Raw genomic sequence first — 21,969 nt, 5'->3', positions numbered from 1 at the left:
TTATTTATAGGGGCACCAGTCAATTTTCCACTGTAGTGATATGTATATGAAAGGATTAGTTACTTCTATCTCACAAAGGTCTCATACAGATATAGGTTTACAAGGTGGTTATGGTGCTAGTTGCTACCAGTTGGGTTACTTGCAGAGTTGGTACATCCATAGGGATCTTGCGGCGATCAGATGTAGCTGTGAGGTTGCAAATTTCTTTAGTGGTTTGTATCCTCCTTATGACTAATGGATGTGAGAGCAGCATGTTTTGGGACCCAAGTATTGATAGAGTTGGCAGTTTAGCTTGGGTGGGTCCATTGATAAGATTCACCACTTTTGGCATGGTAAAGGTAAGGTTGGAGTTGAGCAACAGGAGCCTAATTATCTTCTTGTAACCATTTTGATTTTAATGGATTCCTCGTATGTTCAAGATTTGGATGGTGGGTGTGGCATTTATACTTACATAGTTGATGGAGGTATGACAAGTTGGCTTTCTGAGTTGTTCTCTATAGAGATGCTCACTCTTGTGACTCGTATTGTTAGATGGCCCCACGATTTCTAGCATGGTGGCATGATGATTGTCTCACTTGGCAAGAATTATCATCTCTATTAGCACAGGTATTACATGAGCTAGATTATGATATCAAGGACATCACATACATCTGCACTTGGGATCTAGGTGGAGCATTTACAAGGATAGTTGCAAAACAAGGAGTCAGGAGGAGTGATTTGTTGCATTTCTTTCTCGATGAAGATTGGTATATTGTTGAGCCAAGGAAGAACCCTTAGTTCTTGCCTTGGCTTTACTGCTCTTTCTTTTTTGGTTCTTGTCGGACACTATTTGGTGCTCCTGCTTTTGTTAGCTCTCTTTTTTGTATGCTTAGTCCCGTAGACCTGTTGTGGTCTTTTCTTGGACATTAATATTATTATTTTATCTTATCTGAGCTCTTGCTACCTTGTGATATTAGAGGTGGGTGCAATTATAGCTAGAGTGAGGTACTTAGCTAGGTAGTAAGCATCTCCTTTTATGATACAACGTAGGGCAGGCTGTCCAGATTGAGTATACTCTCGAGATGTTTTGGATGTTAGATATCTAATTGATTGGTGTTTGGGTTCATGTTGAGTTGTTTTACAACTTTGAGGTTAGAGATGGTTACACGGGTGTAGGACAACAATTGAACAAAGTATCATCTTTGAGGCAAATCTAGGATCTCGACATTTGGTTCATGCTTATAGATGTGGATTGCTTGGGGGCAAGTAATCTTTGGAAAGGGAGGAGTATCATGCTTCGTTTTCTAGCTAGTGAGTTTTGTTGCGCCATTAGCCATTTTGCCTTGGTTCCATGGGCAAACCAAGTTTTCTATATGATTAGAGTAGTTTTTGGCCTAGGCGATTTAAGTGGCTAATCAGGCTTGCTTTTGTGGGGTTTCTAGACACTTACTATTTTTAGTAAGGCAATAGACTCAACATTCTTGGCATTGCAGGGTTGGACTAAGAGCGTCTTGTCGAGACCTTTTCGATGAGTAATCACACATGCATGTTTGAGTCTGTCTGGTTAGAGATTTGAATGCCTGAAGATTTAATGGATTTATCATAAAGTAACTTTATAATTGAAGTTCATATTGTTAATGTCACTCTATTACCTATAGAAACTTTATTTCCTTAAGGGAAAAGTATTATTATATCTTGTAGCGGGTGAGAGGATGGAAACCCTCAAGCTTAGGCAATGGATGGCAACCCTCAAGCTTAGGCAATGGACAAAAACCCTGTTAGTTGGAAACATCTTTTGGTGCCGCGACAACTCTCGCGTTTCAAACAAGTGGTATCAAAGCTTAGTCATAGGTTCAAACCCACACAGGTCGTGACAAGTGATGCTGGAAGGGGAATTGTTAGCAGTGGGTCGGTGTGCCTCGTGGGGTTCGCGAGATGGCTTAACCGCCTCTTATGGTTCTATAAGACTATTGGTTGTATCAAACATTGACAGGTTGATCTTTTTGGTGCAATGACAACCATGGCCATTCTAACAAGGAGAACTATAGAACACAAGAGGGCATACAAATCATGTAGAAAGCATCACAAGAAGATGTGATAAATAGGAAAAACAACTCACAAGCAATTTTTAGTCCTGAATTGCAAAAGAATAGTCATGAACAATGCATCTAGAAATGTAAAAAGAATGGTTGTAGAAAAGAAAACTTTTAGTGGAAATGTATAGTGATTTGCACTCCATGAAGACACCTGTGGATTGCAAGTAGTTTGTAAACAAATGAAAAACAAATTGGAACTAGCATGACATATATATAGGTCCCTATCTACAGGGATATAAAAGGTGTCTTTTTTTTATAATATTTTTTTCTCAACTTCAAAATGGAGCTTACAAGGTTTCAAGAATTATTATGACCTTTCTTTAGGATTGAATTTCTTTCAAACAAAATGAAAATTTTTGCACTCTTTCTTTTCTACAAATTGAAATCAATAAAAAGAGCATAAATAATATAGTTTTTAAATATTATATATAGAGTCCAAAATAGGTAACATGATGAAGAGTTGTGCTCTATTAGACCAAAATAACAACCAACATACCAAAATAACAACCTTCATAACACCCTAGCCATAATAATGGACATCAATGCATAAAAATTTATTAGAAAACATATTCATCTCACCTTCCCTTTATCATTTGAACTAGTTTCGGCTTAGTATCACTCATGTACCAATAGGAAGCTCAATCTCAATCTCAAGATCAACATCTTTCACTATGGACTGATGGTAAGTTCTTTGTCTTCCTTTAGTCCTTTGGTTTTGGTAATGTGAGTTTTATTCTACTAGAACATGGCAAATTAAATACGTAATGTTTCAAGTTGAAACACCAAATACTCAATTCTCTCTTGAGTGAGGTCACTTCTCATGCTAAGCGTGCAAAGTAATATCATGAAATGACTTCAAGGTTTCTTCTATCGTGGATATAGGCTTAGTGAAATAATATGATTTGTTGGGATCCCTAAGGGGACTTATGTTATTCAATCAATGGATATCAACTTACTTTTGAAGATTTGGTTTCATAGTGTGCAATGAAAATATAGTTTTTTGATTTGATTTTCCAACCCTTGCACTCTCAACCCAAACTTAACTTCTACTGCTACTTCTACTCTTAACTATGATTGCAAGGAAGTATGGATCAAGTTGGACTCTACTAGGTGTAGCTTTGTTAGCAACTCCACCTACCTACTGCAAGCTTCTAAGGTATACTCAAATGCTTGGAGAAAAAATATTCATCTCACCTTCCCTTTATCATTTGAACTAGTTTCAGCTTAGTATCACTCATTGACCAATAGGAAGCTCAATCTCAATCTCAAGATCAACATCTTTCACTATGGATTGATTGTAAGCTCTTTGTCTTCCCTTAGTCCTTTGGTTGTGGTTATGTGAGTTTTATTCTACTAGAACATGCAAAATTAAATACTCAATGTTTCTAGTTGAAACACCAAATACTCAATTCTCTCTTGAATAAGGTCACTTCTCATGCTAAGCTTGCAAAGTAAGATCATGAAATGACTTCAAGGTTTCTTCTATCATGGATAATGGCTCAGTGAAATAATATGATTTGTTGGGATCCCTAAGGGGACTTGTGTTATTCAATCAATGGATATCAACTTAATTTTGAAGATATGGTTTCACAGTGTGCAATGAAAATATAGTTTTTTGATTTGATTTTCCAACCCTTGCACTCTTAACTTGAACTTAACTTCTACTGGTACTTCTACTCTTAACTATGATCGCAAGGAAGTATGGATGGAGTTGGACTCTACTAGGTGTAGCTTTGTTAACAAATCCACCCACCTAGTGCAAGCTTCTAAGGTATACTCCAATGCTTTTCAAATCAATATCTCCTTTTCAATCCCATCAATTGAAGTTAAGTACTTTCACTAGCTAACCACACAAGGCACACTTGCAATTAGCAAGAGGCTAGTAACCTAGTTTACAATGTTTCAAGCAAGTTAAAATTCACAAATTCTTTCATCTAATCAAATTACTTCTAAACAACATGAAATAAAATGTACTCCAATTGAGCATTGAGGAACCATGCAATACTTCAAAGAAAAATTAAGTAATTTACCATGAAGATCAACAAATGAATCATCAATCACTTTGATAGCACTATGGCAACAATTTCAACAATCTCCACCTTAGCTAGCCTAATATAATCTAATTTCTTGTCTATCTGCCTAACACTCTACAAACGAGGTCTTAGCCTATATAGTTGTTCAATTACAATGTAGGTTAAGATCGATTTAAGATCAAGGGCCAAGATTAATTAGGGTTTCCACCATATCAACCAATTACATGAAGGCAGCACTCTGTGGGCCAAAAAGAAAATTGCAACGCCTTTTAAAGCCAACGAGAAAATTACAACGCTTTTTAAAGCCAATGAAAAAATTGTACATTTGACATGATATGATTGAAACATGTGTAACTGGAATGTTTTGATCAGTAGAAGACAACTAGGTTACCAACTCATCATCCTCATCTTGTAGGCTACATCAACCATTTGGTGATTAGAAAATATTTCTTGATACTAAACATTATCAAGATCTCCAATGTGATTGCATACACCCAAATTACTTTATCTTCTTTAATCTTTTTCATCTTTCACTCCTAGAATATTTATCATTATTATGACTTGAAATGATAAACAAAACAAAGAAAATTCTGAAAGGTTTCAATCTCAAATTAAAGAGGCAAGATGCTTTTTCTTAATCTCAATATCAAACTTCTCTTCCCTTTGCAAATTTTGAAATGAAATTATGTGAAAATCTGGAAAATACACGAATTTCACAGTATAGTAAACCCAGATTTTAGTCCTTCCTCCCACCCTTCTTTCTGATGTTTTTGGGAAAAAGTCTGATCCAGTTTGCCCAAATATATTGTTCTACAAGAAATTTTTATTTTCCTCATGTTGATCTGCTGTTGCTAAGAAAATTGCTTCCAACCTAACAAGATTTTGCTGCTGCTTGATGATATAATTAGCCGCCTTACTTGCAGAGATATAATTGTTTTTTGATTTTGTGTGAGAACGAATCCATTCTCTCTTTATATAGGCAATTGAAATTTTAAAAGGTACAACTCTCAATGTAGGTCAACTTGGACCTATTAAACCAATAAAAAGCTTTTTAATTAGATTTATATGCAGCCCCATAGGCCGACTTTGCTGAGGAAAGATAATTATTTTTTAAGATAATGATGCTTTAAATGTTTAATCTCCCTAATAAAATTGTCTGCTTTATATGCTGTTTGGTAAAGCTTATTGCCAAGGCCAAGGATTTTTGTCCTTCGGAAGGTAGCAGATTCTGCCATCCCTCAAGGAATCCTTGGAATTTGTTTGAACTCCAATCTTATCCTTCAAATTCTCATGTCAGCCTTCATCAGTTTCATCATTGTCTTCCCTTTCATTCATGCTTGGAGACTAAGGACAATTTTCAGCATTAATATCCCTCGGCAGATATAATCATGAGGCCAGGATTGTTCTCTCTAACCGGGGTGGAAATCAGAGGTGTTAAAGGATTTTTGAATCCTTCTTCAATTCTCAAACTAATTTTCACTTCCCCAATTTGTTCTCCTTTCATCATCCTTCTTTTTGTTTTTGTTGAGCAACTTGGAGATCGGAGGTTGATGCTTTAATTCCAACATGCAAGGCAATCTGGTGGTGTTAGAGGATTAAGAATCCTTGGAGGATGGCAAATCCACCATCTTTCAAGGAATTTTCTTTATTGCATTCAAACTCCAACCTTATTTAACATCTCACCCTTCCCCTTTGATCTGATTGTTCATTCTTTTGCCCACATTTTATCATTCAATTTCACTTTTCCTCATCATCTATGTTTAGGAAATCAAAGACAACTTTCCTAGCACTAATAATATCAAGCATAATTCAAGGGTTCTTGAGGATTATTCTTATTAGCCGGGCGGAACTTGAGGAATTTAGAGTATTAGAATTTGAGGATATGGTCAGATTCCAACCTAGTGCCAGGATTTTGAATTTGCAAGTTAACTTCCCATTTCAGCGGTCATTTTCACAGCTTAGAGAGCAGGATGTATTATATAAAAATAACTTTTAAGTTACATTTATTTCCTTTCTTTTTCTTTGGGTTATATTTATATAAATACTGTCGGGATGTTTGTGGTAGGTTTCAGTCTCATAGGAGTTATAATAAAGATTTTGGATTTTGAAGGTTTTCAAAAAATCCTAGACTTAGACAAAGTTCAGGATTCAACATACCTTGAACAATGTTACCTCCCACAACCTATCTTGGCTTTCTAAAGTCAAATTGAAGCTGGAAAAAGGATTTTATGATGATTTTAACTCATTTTCTCTCAAACCACTTGGTTTCAACTCCATCTACATGACTAGCTTGGCCTAATTTTCACTTACATCCCAGTCAAAGTTGACTTCCCAGCTGACCAAAATTGCTCAAACTCACTCAGACTTGGAGACTTCAAAATTGCTATCAAGACCACCTAAGACAATGTAAGAGCACTACTACTGCTAAAGCAAAAAACATGGAGGTCCCCATTTGCAATGGGATGATGGTGAGAAAACCTCACAACATGTTTATCTTAGGAGGTTTGTTGATGTTTGTCCTGTCCATATGATCCATCAACACAGCCAACTCCTCTTCATTCAACTTATCTCTGTCCTATCGAAAGAATTGGATGCTTTTAATCTCTGTTTAGTACACAATATTAAGACCTTTGAGAGCAATTATAAATCCGTCTTTTGTAATCTCCATAATAGCAGACACTTGTAAAGAATGTTAAGAAAGATGAGTTTGCTATTGAACTTTGTCGGGCATCTTGGAATCTCCTTTTGTTTTGGAATACTTCGATATTCCTCTTCTTTCACATAATCCTCAAAATTTATTAGTCAAAATGAGACACAAAAACATTTGATTCAAGTGTCCTCATTTAGGAAGTAAAAGATCTTCCCTATCTGGCTTATGCAATTTTGGTGGGAGTAACTTCTCACCCTATTCTACTTTGTTCTCTCTCAGATATGGAAAATCTAAATGCTATCATTGTTCATTTTGAAATACTATTGGCGTCGCTAGCATTTTGGTGACCATCCACCCAGTGTTTTTCCTTGTGTACACATTGGTCGTTTGGAACAATATCCTACGGATCTATTTTATGTAAATCATTGTTGAAGTAAAACGTCTAACATCATTGTGCGTACTCCTCTCGCACCTACAAAACACACTATACAGACTCGCTAATTTGTTGTCTCCCCTCACCATACAACCTTGCACTCACCTTATGCCACCCCTAGTCGTGTCATCTCTGGTCATATGAACCTCATCAGTACTGTAGGCTATACTTTGGCAGTCATACGAACCAACTCTATAACATTGTACGACCATTGTAGATCTCTTTGTACAGACAAACCCAAAACCATATGCCCAATACCAAAAACACCATGCGGTCACCCTTTTTGCATCGTGCGCCTACCATACAAACAATTTGTTTATCTCTAGGCATCAATTGAGGAATTTGTGAGTGCACACATTGAGCACATCTACTTCATAGTACCATTCTAGGGCACGAGAGATCACAGTGGTATCAAAGTTGGTGAGTTTGCCAGCCTGTCGAGTAGTGGATGCAAGTTTAGAAGTAGGAGATCCTATCGACACAGTTCATCTATGGATCGAATGGAGGAACCACAAGATCCTACCGACGCAGTCATGACACTGTTAAGACTTAAGAGAGCTCACCAGAAGTCAAGCCCATCTCAACAACACCCTAATAGGATGAGAATGTCAATTCATAGAGGAGATATTGTAAAAATTAGTCGAAGGAAAAACAAATGGTAACAACAATAACTTGGTGATGAGGAGAGAAATTCCTCATCAACACTCTACCAACAATGCCCACATTCCCATCAAGAGTCAAAGCACCTCGAAGGGAGGGGGAGCCCACTTTCCAAGAAATGTAAGAGCAACTAATGCAAGACTGGAGGAACAGAAATCTCAAATGAGATATGCTTCAGAGATTATACTTAGCTACATATGTGATATTCAGGCGGCAACGGTCGTGGCTATTATAATGATGACTTCAAACGTAAGACAGGCATGGTGAACTTGTCATTCTTTGATGGATTAGACTCAATGTTTGCATAGGCCTGGGTACTGAATGTAGACATATTTCTAGCTCAACCTGATGCTCGAGGATGAAGCTATTAAATTTTTTATGCTTCATTTGGAAGGAGTCTCACACAAGTGGTTGCATCATGAAATGGTTGCTCTCGGTCATCATCAAATAACTCTTATGTCGAGTTCAGTGAGAGGCTCATAGATCACTTTGATGGAAAAGATCTAGAGCTTCATTTCAAGGAGTTGGTGCAGCTAAAGAAAATAGGGTCAATCGACAGTTATATTGCAAAGTTTTAGAGGCTTTTTGTGCTAGTAATAGACATCTTGGAGAGGCCCTAGATTGTGTTATTCATGGATGGATTGATGGAGCCTCTGAAAGGCTGAGTGAAAGGATTCAATCCCGTCACCTTCATTGAAGCAAGTAAGAAGGCATGATCCATGATGACATCCTCCTCTTCTTCATCCAGGAATTATTCACATTCCAAGACACCCCTTGCTCTGAAGGAAAAAGATAACAAGACCGAACTAAGAACCCATTGTTGGATGAGGTCAGAAAGGAGCTTTGGAGAAGAAAACTCTGCTTTAACTGTAAGGAGCCATGGGAACTAGGACAGTGATGCCTGGGCAAAGGAAAACTCTATTACATTGTGTGATGTCCGACGGGGAGGAGGAGCATGAGGAACTTGAGGCTTAAGGTGAGGGTCAACAAGCCTCCAAGGAAGTCACTATGACTACAACTTGCAAAATGGTTACTTTAGGTAACGTCTCATGAGATTTCTCCATCCTCTTAGCAATAGATGAGACTTCGTTTCTATTGTAGTTGGCTCCAACAGGAACTTAACTGAAAGTACAAAAAGTGTTCTTGTAATCAATTCCTCCTTTGTCAAGAATGATTTGCAAATAACTACAACTCTCAAACTAAACAAAAAGTGTGTATTGCTATGATAATATTGATGGTTCAGGGATTGACGTAAGAGCAACACCAAAGACTCCAATCTATTTTATACAACGTGGTACACTTGCAAAAGTGCAAAGTTTCTTGGACTTATTCCGCATAAAGATTCTATAACCTGAATAAGCACTAAGGTGCAAAGTCTCTTACTAAAAACTCACAAACTTAAAAATACTTATAACTGTGGCACAGAGTCTTCAAAAACTCAAATGGAACGCTCAAGATATTTATGCAAAACAAACTATATGCTGAATCAAGGATACATTTATTAATGCAACATAAGAATACACCAATCAACTTCAAGCTTCACAACACAAAGTTTGAGAACACTTGCTTCTTTTATTCAATTCAAAGATTTTGCATCAAGAAACACAAAGTTTTCAGGTTAAAAGAGATTTTAGTATGGGTTTCTTGCATAAAACAAAAGATGGTAATTACAATGAACCCACTACTTTATATAGGTGAGGAGGGGAGCAAAAGATGGAGAAATAAAGGGGAACCCTTAACCAACTTTGACTTATTCAAATCTTGCCTTGACTTATTCAAAATTACAAGGTCTAGGCCTTGCAATCCAATTGCATGTAGCTACTATATAGGTGACAATTCCCTTGTATATACAACTTGTTTTCATCCTACACGTAACTTGTCATTAAAACACCTATCTATAAAACATGTAAAAATCATAAGTGTCCATGACACTTGAAATTATCTTCACAGAGTGTCGATGAAAACCTCAAACTTGTGGAGAGACTCATGTACAATTGCAGCATTTGGTGCACTCGTGTGCTGTGCAATGACAGTTGTCTTACAAATTATGCTTGTACCTTTGAAAACATCTTTGTTGTACCCTCTAACTCCGATCTAAAGACGATTCAATAGAATCTTAAAGCTTGCTAACTTGTCAATTGAGCCGAAATCAAAGCTATCTGCCTCAAGCTCTAGGCAAATTACTTTTGCAAACTCTGTCATAACAAGATCCTATGCAATCAATTTACCATTTTCAGTTATTACATTATATATCAGATCCTCAAGGCTTGCTTCTATAAATTAAAAAGTAAAACACTCCTTTTTTCCAAAAGTTATGTCGTAGACGGGCGTTACACTTATCGCTGCAAGTTTAAAATGGAACTCTTTCCTTATAGAGCCACGTTGATGCCCTACACGGGCTTTGGATTGACAAACACAAGTATGAAAGGCAGATTTAAAGCATTGTGTGTCCTCTTTATATTGTCGACAGACTTTTGCAAGCCAAAAACATCTAAAAAGAATACCATTTTACCTTCTCATAACCAAAAACGGGCTTTAGCAAGGTTCTTGCAAGTCAAAAACAACATCAGTGCTCAAAGACAAGCTTTTTGATCCACAACGCAAGCTGAAACTCCTTATGAATGATTAGCAACAGGTTTGTATGTTGCATTTGCAAATTAAAACATTATACCTCCAAGTTTTAGCACGTTTTGAGAAAGGCACTACAAATATGAGGTGACTTGTATTTTCTTTCAAAAAGTGCGTTGATAGTGCTTGCAAGTATAGACACATTTTTTATTAAGGAATGCAAATAAGATAAAAATGTTTAACTATGCTTTTACAACTATTTCAACCTTGTTTTAGAAAGAAAGCATGTAAAGTGATTTAAAAAGACCACCATATATTAAAAAAGTCATCAAAAATCACGTATTCCCTTGCAAATATGAAATGGTGGAGTTTTAATTCCAGATTGCAAGTAAATTATTCTCAAGATGCCATGCAATGACTAACAAAAAGACCACCTAATCAAGACTTTAAACAAAAAATGAAGACTTGCAATCAGGCTTAAAAAGCCCAAGCCCACTTGCAGTGTACTTAATTCCTCACTATCTATTAAAATTCAACTTTGATTGAGGCCCAATATAACTTGAAACAAGCGGAATTGAAAATGCAATCAATCTAGGATGAAAATTTAACCAAGGAAAATCCACACAAACAAGAAAAATCGAAAAAAGGTCTTGAAGGTTACCAAAATTCAACCATTTGCTGAAAATCTTCAAAAGTAGCTTTTGAAAGACGTGAAACTTAGGAAAATTCAAGGGATAACTTATTGCCTTTGTAAAACATCATTTATAATACCAAAACTGAGAGGAAATACCCACAAATTCATGAGAAAATTTGCGTAGGGTTGTATACTTTTTTTAATTCAAAATTGAGGACAACTCACTCCACCTGGGGAACGCATCTCATTTGTTCTTAGAAACAATGAGGAATGTAGAATCCAGAGCTTTAAGTGCCTTCATCTACTCCACTGGGCTTTAGAGTTTGGTGACAAAAAATAAAAGACTCAAAAGACTTGGACGTTATGTATAGAGGTATGGAGATTTTTCGAAATAATGCTTTTGATACTCACTATAGGGAAGTGCAAAGGGAGTTCCATCATGGTAAGCCAACAGGAAACTATTCTATTATGCTATTCGATGGATTTTGAAAGGACCTCTCTGGAGAGAATCAAATTTGTCATTCATTCTCTTTGGTTCTTGCCTTTTTTCACAGAGTAGGACACGGTCACTAACTTGGAATTGTTTCTTCTTGGCCTTCTTATGGAAGGGCAGCTTGACTTGCTATTGATGTGGTGTAAATTGATCTACCACTTGTGTTCTTTGTTCCTCCAACTGGTGAAGAAACATTATTCTTTTGTCCAAGGAATTCTGAAATGTTCCACCTTCGATAACTTTGGCCAACTTAAGAGAAGGAAGCTCCAAAGTTATGGGAATCTATGCATTCAAACCATAAAGCAGCTGAAATGGTGACATACCATTAGTCTTTCTGGTGTAATTATATCTTCCCACAAAGCATCAAACAATGCTTTGTGCCAAGACCTTCAATTCTCATCCACATACTTGTGAATGATAGTAACTAAATTCTTGGTACTCAATTTTTGCTTGACCATTACCTTGAGGATAATAATCAAATGAATGAGATAGGATAATACATGTTCAAAACAAAACTGTGTAATTTTTGATGAGGAGAAAGTTGTAGCATTGTCTGCCACAATATTGTTGGGTACATCGAAGTGAGAAACTATGTTCTCCTTCAAGAATGCACACACCACTAATGGCGTTTCTTGCTTCATAGGAATTGCCTCCACCCAATTGGTGAAGTAATCCATTGCAGTCAAGACATATGTATGCCCTGGACTCGATGTTGGATTGATTGTACCAATGAAATCAAGTCCCTCTGCTGAAATAGGTCCTCAATCACTACCAGCTTTAGGGGTAGCACTACAAGTTTTTGTTTTCCAACAAACTGCAGGCAACAATCACACTTGCACACCCAACTCTATGCATCTTGGTAAAGAGTTGGCTATTAGTATATAGCTCACAAAATTTTATGAGCAATTACCGGTTCTGAGAAGTGTCATGAAATGATTCCAGTTTCCTGGTCTATATTTACTATCAACACAACATAGAAATGTGTCATCAATGTTGCACATGTACAAACCTCTATCCCAAAGGAAAAGTTGTGCAGCTATGAGATTTAAACTCCTTTCCTTGAAAGTTGAGTGTGTTGGACATTCACCCTATGTGCAAAAGTACACAATGTCAGAGTACTATTCATTAGTCATGGTGACAAACAAAACCTTGGGTAGGTCCTCGAGTAGTTCTTCCATAGATTCATTTTCAGTAATGAGTTGACATAGGCTCTTACGATGAATCAATTTAGTAGGCCTGATTTCAATATCATATTCCTGAATTTTGCCAATCCAATTACCTCTTTTTCTTCCAAACTCCTGCTGATTCAAGATAGACTTGATATTCATATAGGGACGAGAGCAAAAACATGTGAATCCAGGATGTAGAACCTGAAGTACTTGACTGCCTTTACAATTTCATAGGTGTTCTCCCTTAGAGAATACTTAAACTTGTGTGACTTGAGTGGGCAGCTCATGAATGGAATAGGAGATCCAATGACTATAACATTCTTGTGCATCAGAATGGCTGACATAGTATGTTCAAAAGCATAGTTGTACATTATGAAGTCCTTCGTGTAGTTTGGGCAAACTAACACAGATGCTTGTGCTATTGCTTCTTTGATCTCCTTGAAAGCAACCTTTCCTTCAACACTACAGCAAAAAAATTGTTGCTCCTTTCATCATATCCAACATATAATGAGTCTTTTTGTAAAATCTTGAAGAAATCTTTGTAGAAACTCACCTTTTCAAAAAAAGAGTGCATGGCAGTCTTGCTAGAGGCAGTGAAAGACTCTATATTGACTTGACCCATTCAAGATCAATCTTTATTCCTTCCTTAGACATAATGTGTTAGAGAAGCTTGCTTACCCAAAAAAATGACTTTTTGGGAGTGAGGGAAATTCCATCTTGGCAACATTTTTCCAACACTTATTGCAGATGATATAGATGATCTTGTGTTTGTTTCGACAAAACGCTAAGCTCATCAAGATAAATTACAATGAATTCATCTTTGATGTCATGAAACAGCAAGTCCATTGCACGCTAAAAAGTGATGCTTGCATTTATTAATTTGAATGACATCCTATTGTAAGCAAATGTACGCCAAGGAGTTGTGAACGCTTTCTTAAATTGGTCATCTTCTTTGACTTCAATTTGATTGTAGCCCAAAAAAAATCCAGCATAGACAACATTTGAGAACAAGTCACTATATGCAAAACATGATCCATGATTGGTACTAAATAGTTATCTTTCAAGATGCCTTATCAAATTGCAAAAATCTACAAAAATGTGGATTTCGCCATTTTTCTTATACATTGGGACAATGTTGGCTACCCATGTAGAATGTTGGATAGGAAAAATTATTCGTGCATCCAAGAAGTGCTAGAAAGTTTTGGATCATATTGCCACTGCTTTTGCCTGAATGGGGCAACGGGTGACTTGATGGGTATTGTTACCAATTTAACATGCCTCTTAAATTGTTATGTTTTACGCTAAACTAAATATGTTTTATCTGCTGACTAAATGTGTTTAGCTGCTGAGAATATACAGTACAGAACGAAAATAATGCAGTAAGCAAAGTACAGGAATCATAAACAAGAGAATTGACCACTTTTTCAAGATACAAGTGCTAAAATAATATTCTTTTTATTCAAGTATTCAAAAAATATTTTACAAAGTGTTCATGTTTACACAGTACTTGAATACAATGCATTCAGATATTACTAGTGCTCTCAGCTCCTAACATAAATATCTGAATTAAACACATTGTACAAATAGAAAGTACTGAAAGGGAGATAAAAGGAAAGGCATCCATTGCCTGAATGGAAGGTTTGTTGCCGAAGGGCTGATCCCGAATCTCCATTTGGGAGTAAACCTGCAAAAAATGAATGAAGAGATGGGTTAGTTCATATGAACTGAGCAATGGAAAACTTTCCTATCATCTATACTCTGCTGTTTCTACAACATGGTTATTCAGATAACTATGCTAAAAGGCAAGAACGCAAGAAAAATCTGAAGAAGATGAAACATGTTTTTACTCATGAGTTTGTTCTATGTGCAAATACAAGTATGAAGACTTGAGGCTATAGAAGGATCATGTGTAAGTTACATGCATGAAGCCTTTTGGCTGAATTTGTGCGGGCAAAGACAGAAGATATTGGAGGAGACTGTAGCTGATTGAAGACATTGAGGAGATCATTGAAAGGACGTGCATAAGTTACAAGCATGAAACTTTATGGTCAAATCAAGGAGGTGCAAAGACCAAAGATTTGAGGAGATCATTGAAGGGATACGCATACGTTACAAGCGTGGAACCTTTTGGTTGAATCATGTAGCGGCAAAGGCAAAGGACGAGAGGAGACTATCGAGGGGGCATACATAAGTTTCAGGTATGGGACCTTCCGGTCGAATCATGAAGGACATGTAAAGTTGGAAGTTTAGGCTAAAGGAATTTCAAGTATATCTGTAAGTACATTTCAGCATATATCAAGAAAGTACAGATGCAATCAGTCACAAGGTTAGTTAGAACTAATTATCAGTGCCAAATCAATAGAAAAAGAGGAAAATCTGCTACAGAAAAATATAAATGCAGACAAATAGGAGTATCAACATCAGCAAAATCATTAATACATACGTTTGAGCAGACTGGTAGAGGAATGACAGTAGCAGAAAACCAGAATTTGGGTGTAAAAGAACTACTTCTCATTTTGAAAGATAAAAGGTTATGCATATCCAGACAACAATTTGAAAACTTCAAGAAAAGTTGTATCCCTTTCAAATATTTTATGACAGGATGAAAGATAAAAGAGTGGTTGGGGTGTCTCTTGCTTGTTTTTGACATTTACTGCTACAGCATCAGCAACTGGAATTAGTAAATAAAGTGCATAATGACAGTGAGCAAAGAACATCTAGCTATAACTAATCAAAGAAATTCAAACCCATTTTAAGAAATTTCAGCTACAGCAAAAGAAGCTTATGATACCACAGGGGGGAAATATGGCTTTATATGCATTAGACAAATAAAATCAACGCTGAATTCCCAAGCCCAGTTGATAGCATAAATGAAAATAATTAACAGTTACTTTGTCTGGATACAATGTCTACTGTCGTAGATAATGACCCTGATACTTAAAGGAAAGCATGGCAAGTGAAAGGTAGACAGAGCAAATGGTAGAAAGTAATGACAATCAAAGTGTTGATAGTACATTGATTTTGCTAGCAGAATATAGACTTAGTACAATTTTATTTGCTGAGGTGAAGTTACATTCTGAGAATGCACAGCTTGCTGAAACTGGAGATTTTATGGATCATAAGCTTTCCAAAGACATTAATTCCTCTAAGACAAATGCAGAGTTTTCTACATATATTTGAGGGTGACAAGAGATAATGAATTATTTATAAACTACACTATGAAATTCGGGACCAAACTTTACAAGAAAATGTTTAAATTTCAGCAGAATATGGTAGCTACAGCTAACGAAATAAGCATTAATCATCAGATATTATGGCAAAAAATTCAGCAAGCAAACACCCACAACGAGGAATCAGTTTTTTCCTTTTTTGCAACCAGCAATACCTCATACAATATCATGAATATTGAAATTATGAAGGATAAGGAGTAACTTACAGCTAGCCAACACAAGGATCTATCCAACATAGTAAACCCATAAAGATCCAAACCCTCATGGAAGAGATTCATGCCATCCGAATGAGAAAAGCATTCATGGCAGTCATCTAGCATAAAATGGCAGTTTCCAGCCAAGAAATCTCAGAATGAAGCCGCTCAGTATGAAGAAAGTAAAGCTTTCAAACCCCTTTTAAGAAGTTTCGAGCACAGCAAGGCATTCATTTATGCCAAGGATCCAAAGAGAGTATACAAAAAAACAAACATCCAGCTTATAACTCCAACAGGAAAATCGACCATAGCAAATATAGCATAAAACCCACACTCAAAATTGTGCCCAGACTGAAAGTAAAAGCCGTCCATCAACAAAGGGAAAATCTGCATCATACATGGCGTCCAAAATGCCCAGTAATAACATGAATCCGCTGCCAAAGGAATACTGGTGCCATGATTAAAATGCCAAGAACCCGTGGTTAAAATATGGCGTCCAAGAACTCAGATCCGAGCTACCAACTGCGGAATATAAGGAAAAATCATGCCCAACAGCAATACAATGAGTAGAATCCGTGGCCATGTAGCAAATAAAATCGCACCAGCAAATGGAGAAAAATTACAGACCTTCATCTATGGCAGCTAGGGTTTGAAAAAACCCTTATCTCTTCCTTATTACGTATTTGAGCAAACAAGACCAAAAAAGAAGCAAATGCCTTTTACCTTGGCTTGAACGTATTTCACATTATGCCCTTTGCTATATTGAAGTTGCATTTCGGGTCCATGCCATAAACTATGGTCTTGCCTTTTATGAGACTCTATTTTTATTAGTTTTATGTGTATGAAATGGATGATATTGTATCAATTATCATTTTATACATATAAAACTAATAAAGTTTTATAATTTATTATATTCTTCTATCTTTATTGATATTGATATGTTATCAATTGACAAAATATAAACATATTAATATTAATAAAGATAAAAGAATTAATTCCCTTTATTGTACTTAATATTAATGTGTTTATAAATGAAAAATTGATAAATAAAAGATAAACACGTTAATATTAAATATAATAAAAATATTTGATTGTAAAATTAATAAAATCAAGTGGTTATAATTATAAAACCATTGATTTTATTATTTTAAGGGAATTATATGAGTTTAATGCCTAAAAGCAAGGAGCTTTTAGTAGAGCAAAAAGGACGTTCAGTTAACAGGGGATATTTTTGAGGTCAAGTACAGTTCCAGTTTCACATGCATATTTGTGGGTTATTTGATGATATTTTTAGCAATCCATGGAGCAGTTATGATCAGTTATGCATGCAGTTCAGATTGAAGGCTTATTTTATGCATATATTGCATAATTGGGAGCAATTTCACATGCTACATTTGTGGGTTACTTAATGCATCCGAGTTTGAGCCTTTGTGCATGATTTGGAGGAGCTAGAGGCAATTTTCGAGTTATCCATCAGTTGGGCAGTTGGTTGAGAGTAGTTTTCAGAGGCTTCTTCATAGTTTTCATCATTTTTGGGTGATTTTTTCTAGGCATGATTTTGAAATCCGAGTTAGGGTTATTTTTCTATATATTGTACTTTCACCTCATTATGAGGGACCTTCTTTCGGATTCAGATTTTGCACATTGCAGATTTTGAGTTGATTGTAAAGGCATTTGTAGCAGAGATTATTTTTCTAGCATTGATTATAGAGATTCAGTGGTTCCTTCTCACAGATTCTTGTGCAATTTTGTGAATTTCTTACTTTAATGTTGTGTTCGCCTTCATTTTAGTTATGTTCCTAGTTGCAGATTTGAATCGTGATACATGTGATTGCAGGTCTATGTTTGTGATTATTGTTTTCTTGCAGAAAATTGGTGAAACTTAGGTATCCCTTTCAAAGCAGAAGATCCCAGTCCTTACATAGAAACACTTTTGTGATCACGTGTTTGTTTGAGTATTGTGAATCAATTGTCTTTCGTAGTTTGTGCTGAAATGGTCAAAGTTACATTCAAAACCATTGGTGTATGACCTCATTTAGATTAGTTTTTCATTATTCATTCGTTCATTTCTTACCCTTATCTCGAGTACAATTTAGGATTAGGTGATCACAATTTAGAAACCAGCCTAGCTTCCGGAGATTCTTCTCTCATTTTAGGACAACCCACCACCCAAGAGAGTTTCCATTGTTTCAGTAGGATAGCTAGATTTCATATCCCGCTATAGGTGCAATCCTGATTGACAATAGGTATGTCATGTTGGACCACCTTGAGACAGAAAGACTTCAAATCATCATATGAATATGCCAACATATCCATGTATTCACATAAGAGATCAATACATATTATAAATTGCTCTTTGTCTTCCAGCGTACAACACTTGCTAATATTTGCAACTTTGGATCAACAACTGAACCAAGATTTTATTTCTCAAATTCCATTGTAGAACTAGATCCAACTTCTTACTAGGGAAGACTAGTAGTTAGTAGATTCCAACCTAAAGGCAGCATACGGTAACCCCTGCATGGAAAAGAAAGGCTTTAGGAAACCAATATTGACATTGAAAAGGCAACGATGAAGGAAAGGGGGCCTCAAACGTTTCCGCCTATGCTCCACCTTGGTTGGGGTTACAAAAAATCATCATGAGATAGATATTGCAAGCCATTTGGTTTTGGATCTTCTAGAACCCATACCACAACTAAAGACAACCATTACCAATGTAGTTGGTGACAAAGCAAATGACTAGGGACATTGCTATTGACAAAGGAGCCACCCATTAACTTGACCACAAACCTAATATTGATGGTTGGTATTGGGAGGAAGCTGGTTGTGGTGAGGCCCAACACCGCTAACGCCCAACAACTACACCAAAATACCCGTGTGGTGGTGAGGTTGGCTACCCATGGTTTTAAGGGTGGTATTACTGGGTACATCTCCCTTCCACCAAAGCATTTGAGGGTGAGGACCACCCCACAATTACGTAGACCCTAGATACGTGCTTGTTGGGTCACACCACTCACATACAGGACATTACAACCCACCATACTCTTGGAGTCTTGACCTCGAGACTGTGGCTTCAATAAGGCCCAACCATTACACTAGAAGACCAACCTACTGGTGAAGATGGCTACCCAAGGTGTCAAGGGGTGGTATTACGGGACACATCTCCCTTTGATGAGAGCATCTAAGGGTGGGGACTACCCTAAAATTACGCAAACACCGAACATGCGACCACCAGGTCGCACCACTCGTGTACAAGACATTAGAGGCCATCACACTCCGCAAGTCTCGACCTCAAGATCTCAACTCTAATACCACTAAGGCCCAACTAATACACAAAAAAAACCCGTCTAGTGGTCAGGAAGGCTATCGAGGGTGTTAAGGGTGGTATTACATAACACATTTCCCTTCCACTAGAGCATCCAAGGGTGGTTATTACACCCCAATTACACAGACCTCAAACATGTGGCCCGCCAGGTCACACCACCCATGTACAGAACATTACACTAAGAGACACTTCTTTAAGCACCTTGATGCATATTTTGAGATGGAGGCAACGGTCTTTGCTTTTCATTGTTTCCCTTATTTTGGTGAAATTGTGTTCTGGGCACAATTTGGGGGTGCCAGCAATCAATTGTCTCCTTCGACCTTTCTTCACTGCAGATCTAGACTTGGTGGATTTCTCTATTACTTCATTCTTTGGCATGGATAGGACCGGGCTCATCTTTGAGCTTATTCCTCTATAGAAGTCCCACATGGAGATTGCATCGTGAGCACATGCAGGCATCTTTGAGCTTTCAACTTCTACTCTCAAAAAACTTCCAACTATGGCACATTCAGGTTAAGAATTTGCAGGGCCTTTTGATACACAGTTCTTTCTTCATGGCTTCAATAACACATACTGCTGCCAATGGTACAATCTCTCTAGGAATTGGAGTTTTGGATTTGGGAGAACTTTGATGGAGCCTTGGTCTAGATGGAAAGCTGTGAAATTTTCTCTCGATTCTACAAGAAGTAACTTTTTCTCAACAAGATCCTCTTTTGAAACATTTCAGAATCTGATTACTTGTACGCTGAGGACGAGGATTGATCCCTGCCCCTAAGGTTCATGTCGTTCTAATTACGCTAGGAAGCTCGCAACATGTGTAGATATTCTTCTTGACAAAAGGTGGGGAATGTGACATTGACAGATGCACATCAGGTATGATAAAAAACTTTCACTTTCAGATTAATCTTTTATTTTTCATTTCACTGCAAGTCAAGCATTTCTAGGTGCTCCTTTTAAGAATCCTGTTTTATCTCCTTCAATCCACATTACCGAAGAAGTTTCATGTTATGCTTTTCTACTGTCATCTGATTTGGATATTCTATTGTGTCCCTTCACATCATATGCATGCATTGTGCTTGATGCCTCTGCAAAATTCTGGTGTCTCATATGATACCAATCCACTAGATTCAGGTCTCTTCTCATTTAGATATACACGGAACTTTGAGGTTAATGGCTTCTCTTTGTTCATCAATAACTCGAAATGTCAAAATAGATGCTTCAAAATCTTATTGGTTTTTACCAAAGGATCCAACTTCAAAAACTCAAAATTAGGAAAAACCTCGAAATTGAAACTTTAAAGACAGGAAATTGAGATTCAAGATTTAATAGACGCATCACTTCTAAACTAGAATGGAAGGAACCTCTGGAGACTAGAGTTGAGCCACTGAGAAAGCTGAAACAGATAGGGCCAAGTGGAAAAAAGGTAGGGGTTCCATCTTTGATGGCTGATGTGTGAAAAGATCACACCAGCACTTCAAATTATTTTTATTATAAAATTGTAAATATTATTTGAATGCATTATTTTGTTTGCCACACCAATGCTACCCTAGAATCTCAATTTCTCTTACTGTTCCCTAAACTTGCAGAAACATTGGGACAAAGCATTTGAGTAATAGGCATGAAATAAACCATATTAAAAGTTACTAACTATTATCTACTTGTGAATGCGTATGTCCTGTTGTCTATTTACCTTGTTAACATCTGTAAATAGATTGGCAGAAATTGTTGCATCTTCCTGCACACTTCTAATTAATTGATGTATTACTATTTTTTTTGTCTCTACCTTTCTCACACTATATTTTATAGCACTTTAGTGCAGTTTGGTATTCTTGTTTGCTTAATTAAAGTCAATAATTAACTTGAGCTCATTGTTTCTACTACTTGCAGGTTACTTCAACTGCTGGAGGTGGGACTCTCACCTTAGAGTTTGGACTTTTGAGTCGGTTGGTTGGAGATCCTGGTAAATAATCAAAATACCTTTTGAATGGTGTAACATACATTCTATTTCACTGTAGATACTACTGGTTTACTGTTCTGCTTTGTGTAAATACTAATGCTATATGAAGTGGATTACTTTTTTGAGATAGTATCTGGAAATATCACTACAGTTGAAAATGTATGGCATACTTTCTTTTGCAGTATTCGAGAAAGTTACAAAGAATGCAGTGCGAGGACTCTGGGCCCAACGGTCAGAAATTGATCTTGTTGGAGCTCACATTAATGTTTTCTCAGGACAGTGGACCCAAAAGGTATGGCTAACATATATTTCAATTTACAGTGGAAACATCAGTAAAATTTAGTTTCCATTTTACTTTTTATGCTCAAAAAAGTTGAAGTTACCAAGCTTCTAGAATGCTCTTCCTTTAACTTCAGAATAGAATATTTCTACTAGAGTTTTAATTTGTTACTGATTTGTCTTTTCAACTGGGCACATTCATAGGATGCTGGGATTGGTACAAGCATAGATTCATTTTATGAGTACCTTCTGAAAGTAAGTCAGTTTAA

The 21,969-nt window shown here is 36.7% G+C and overlaps 1 protein-coding gene across 1 annotated transcript in view; it reads left to right on the top strand.

The window, feature by feature from the left end:
* LOC149538458 (Glycosyl hydrolase family 47 protein) overlaps positions 1–21,969 on the top strand; it is a 187,914-nt gene that overhangs the window by 122,429 nt on the left and 43,516 nt on the right. Inside the window, exons 7-9 of the mRNA XM_089799786.1 lie at positions 21,352–21,424; positions 21,604–21,713; positions 21,905–21,955. Of these exons, the coding sequence (XP_089655912.1) occupies positions 21,352–21,424; positions 21,604–21,713; positions 21,905–21,955 (234 nt within the window). The remainder of the gene's footprint in view (positions 1–21,351; positions 21,425–21,603; positions 21,714–21,904; positions 21,956–21,969) is intronic.

The sequence above is a fragment of the Cupressus sempervirens genome, chromosome 9 (genome assembly GCF_028749045.1).
Source record: "Cupressus sempervirens isolate cs-2001-9-10 chromosome 9, ASM2874904v1, whole genome shotgun sequence".
Classification (NCBI taxonomy): Eukaryota; Viridiplantae; Streptophyta; class Pinopsida; order Cupressales; family Cupressaceae; genus Cupressus; species Cupressus sempervirens.
The sequence above is the reverse complement of the archived record's forward strand: the minus strand, read 5'-3'. Positions and strand labels throughout refer to the sequence as shown.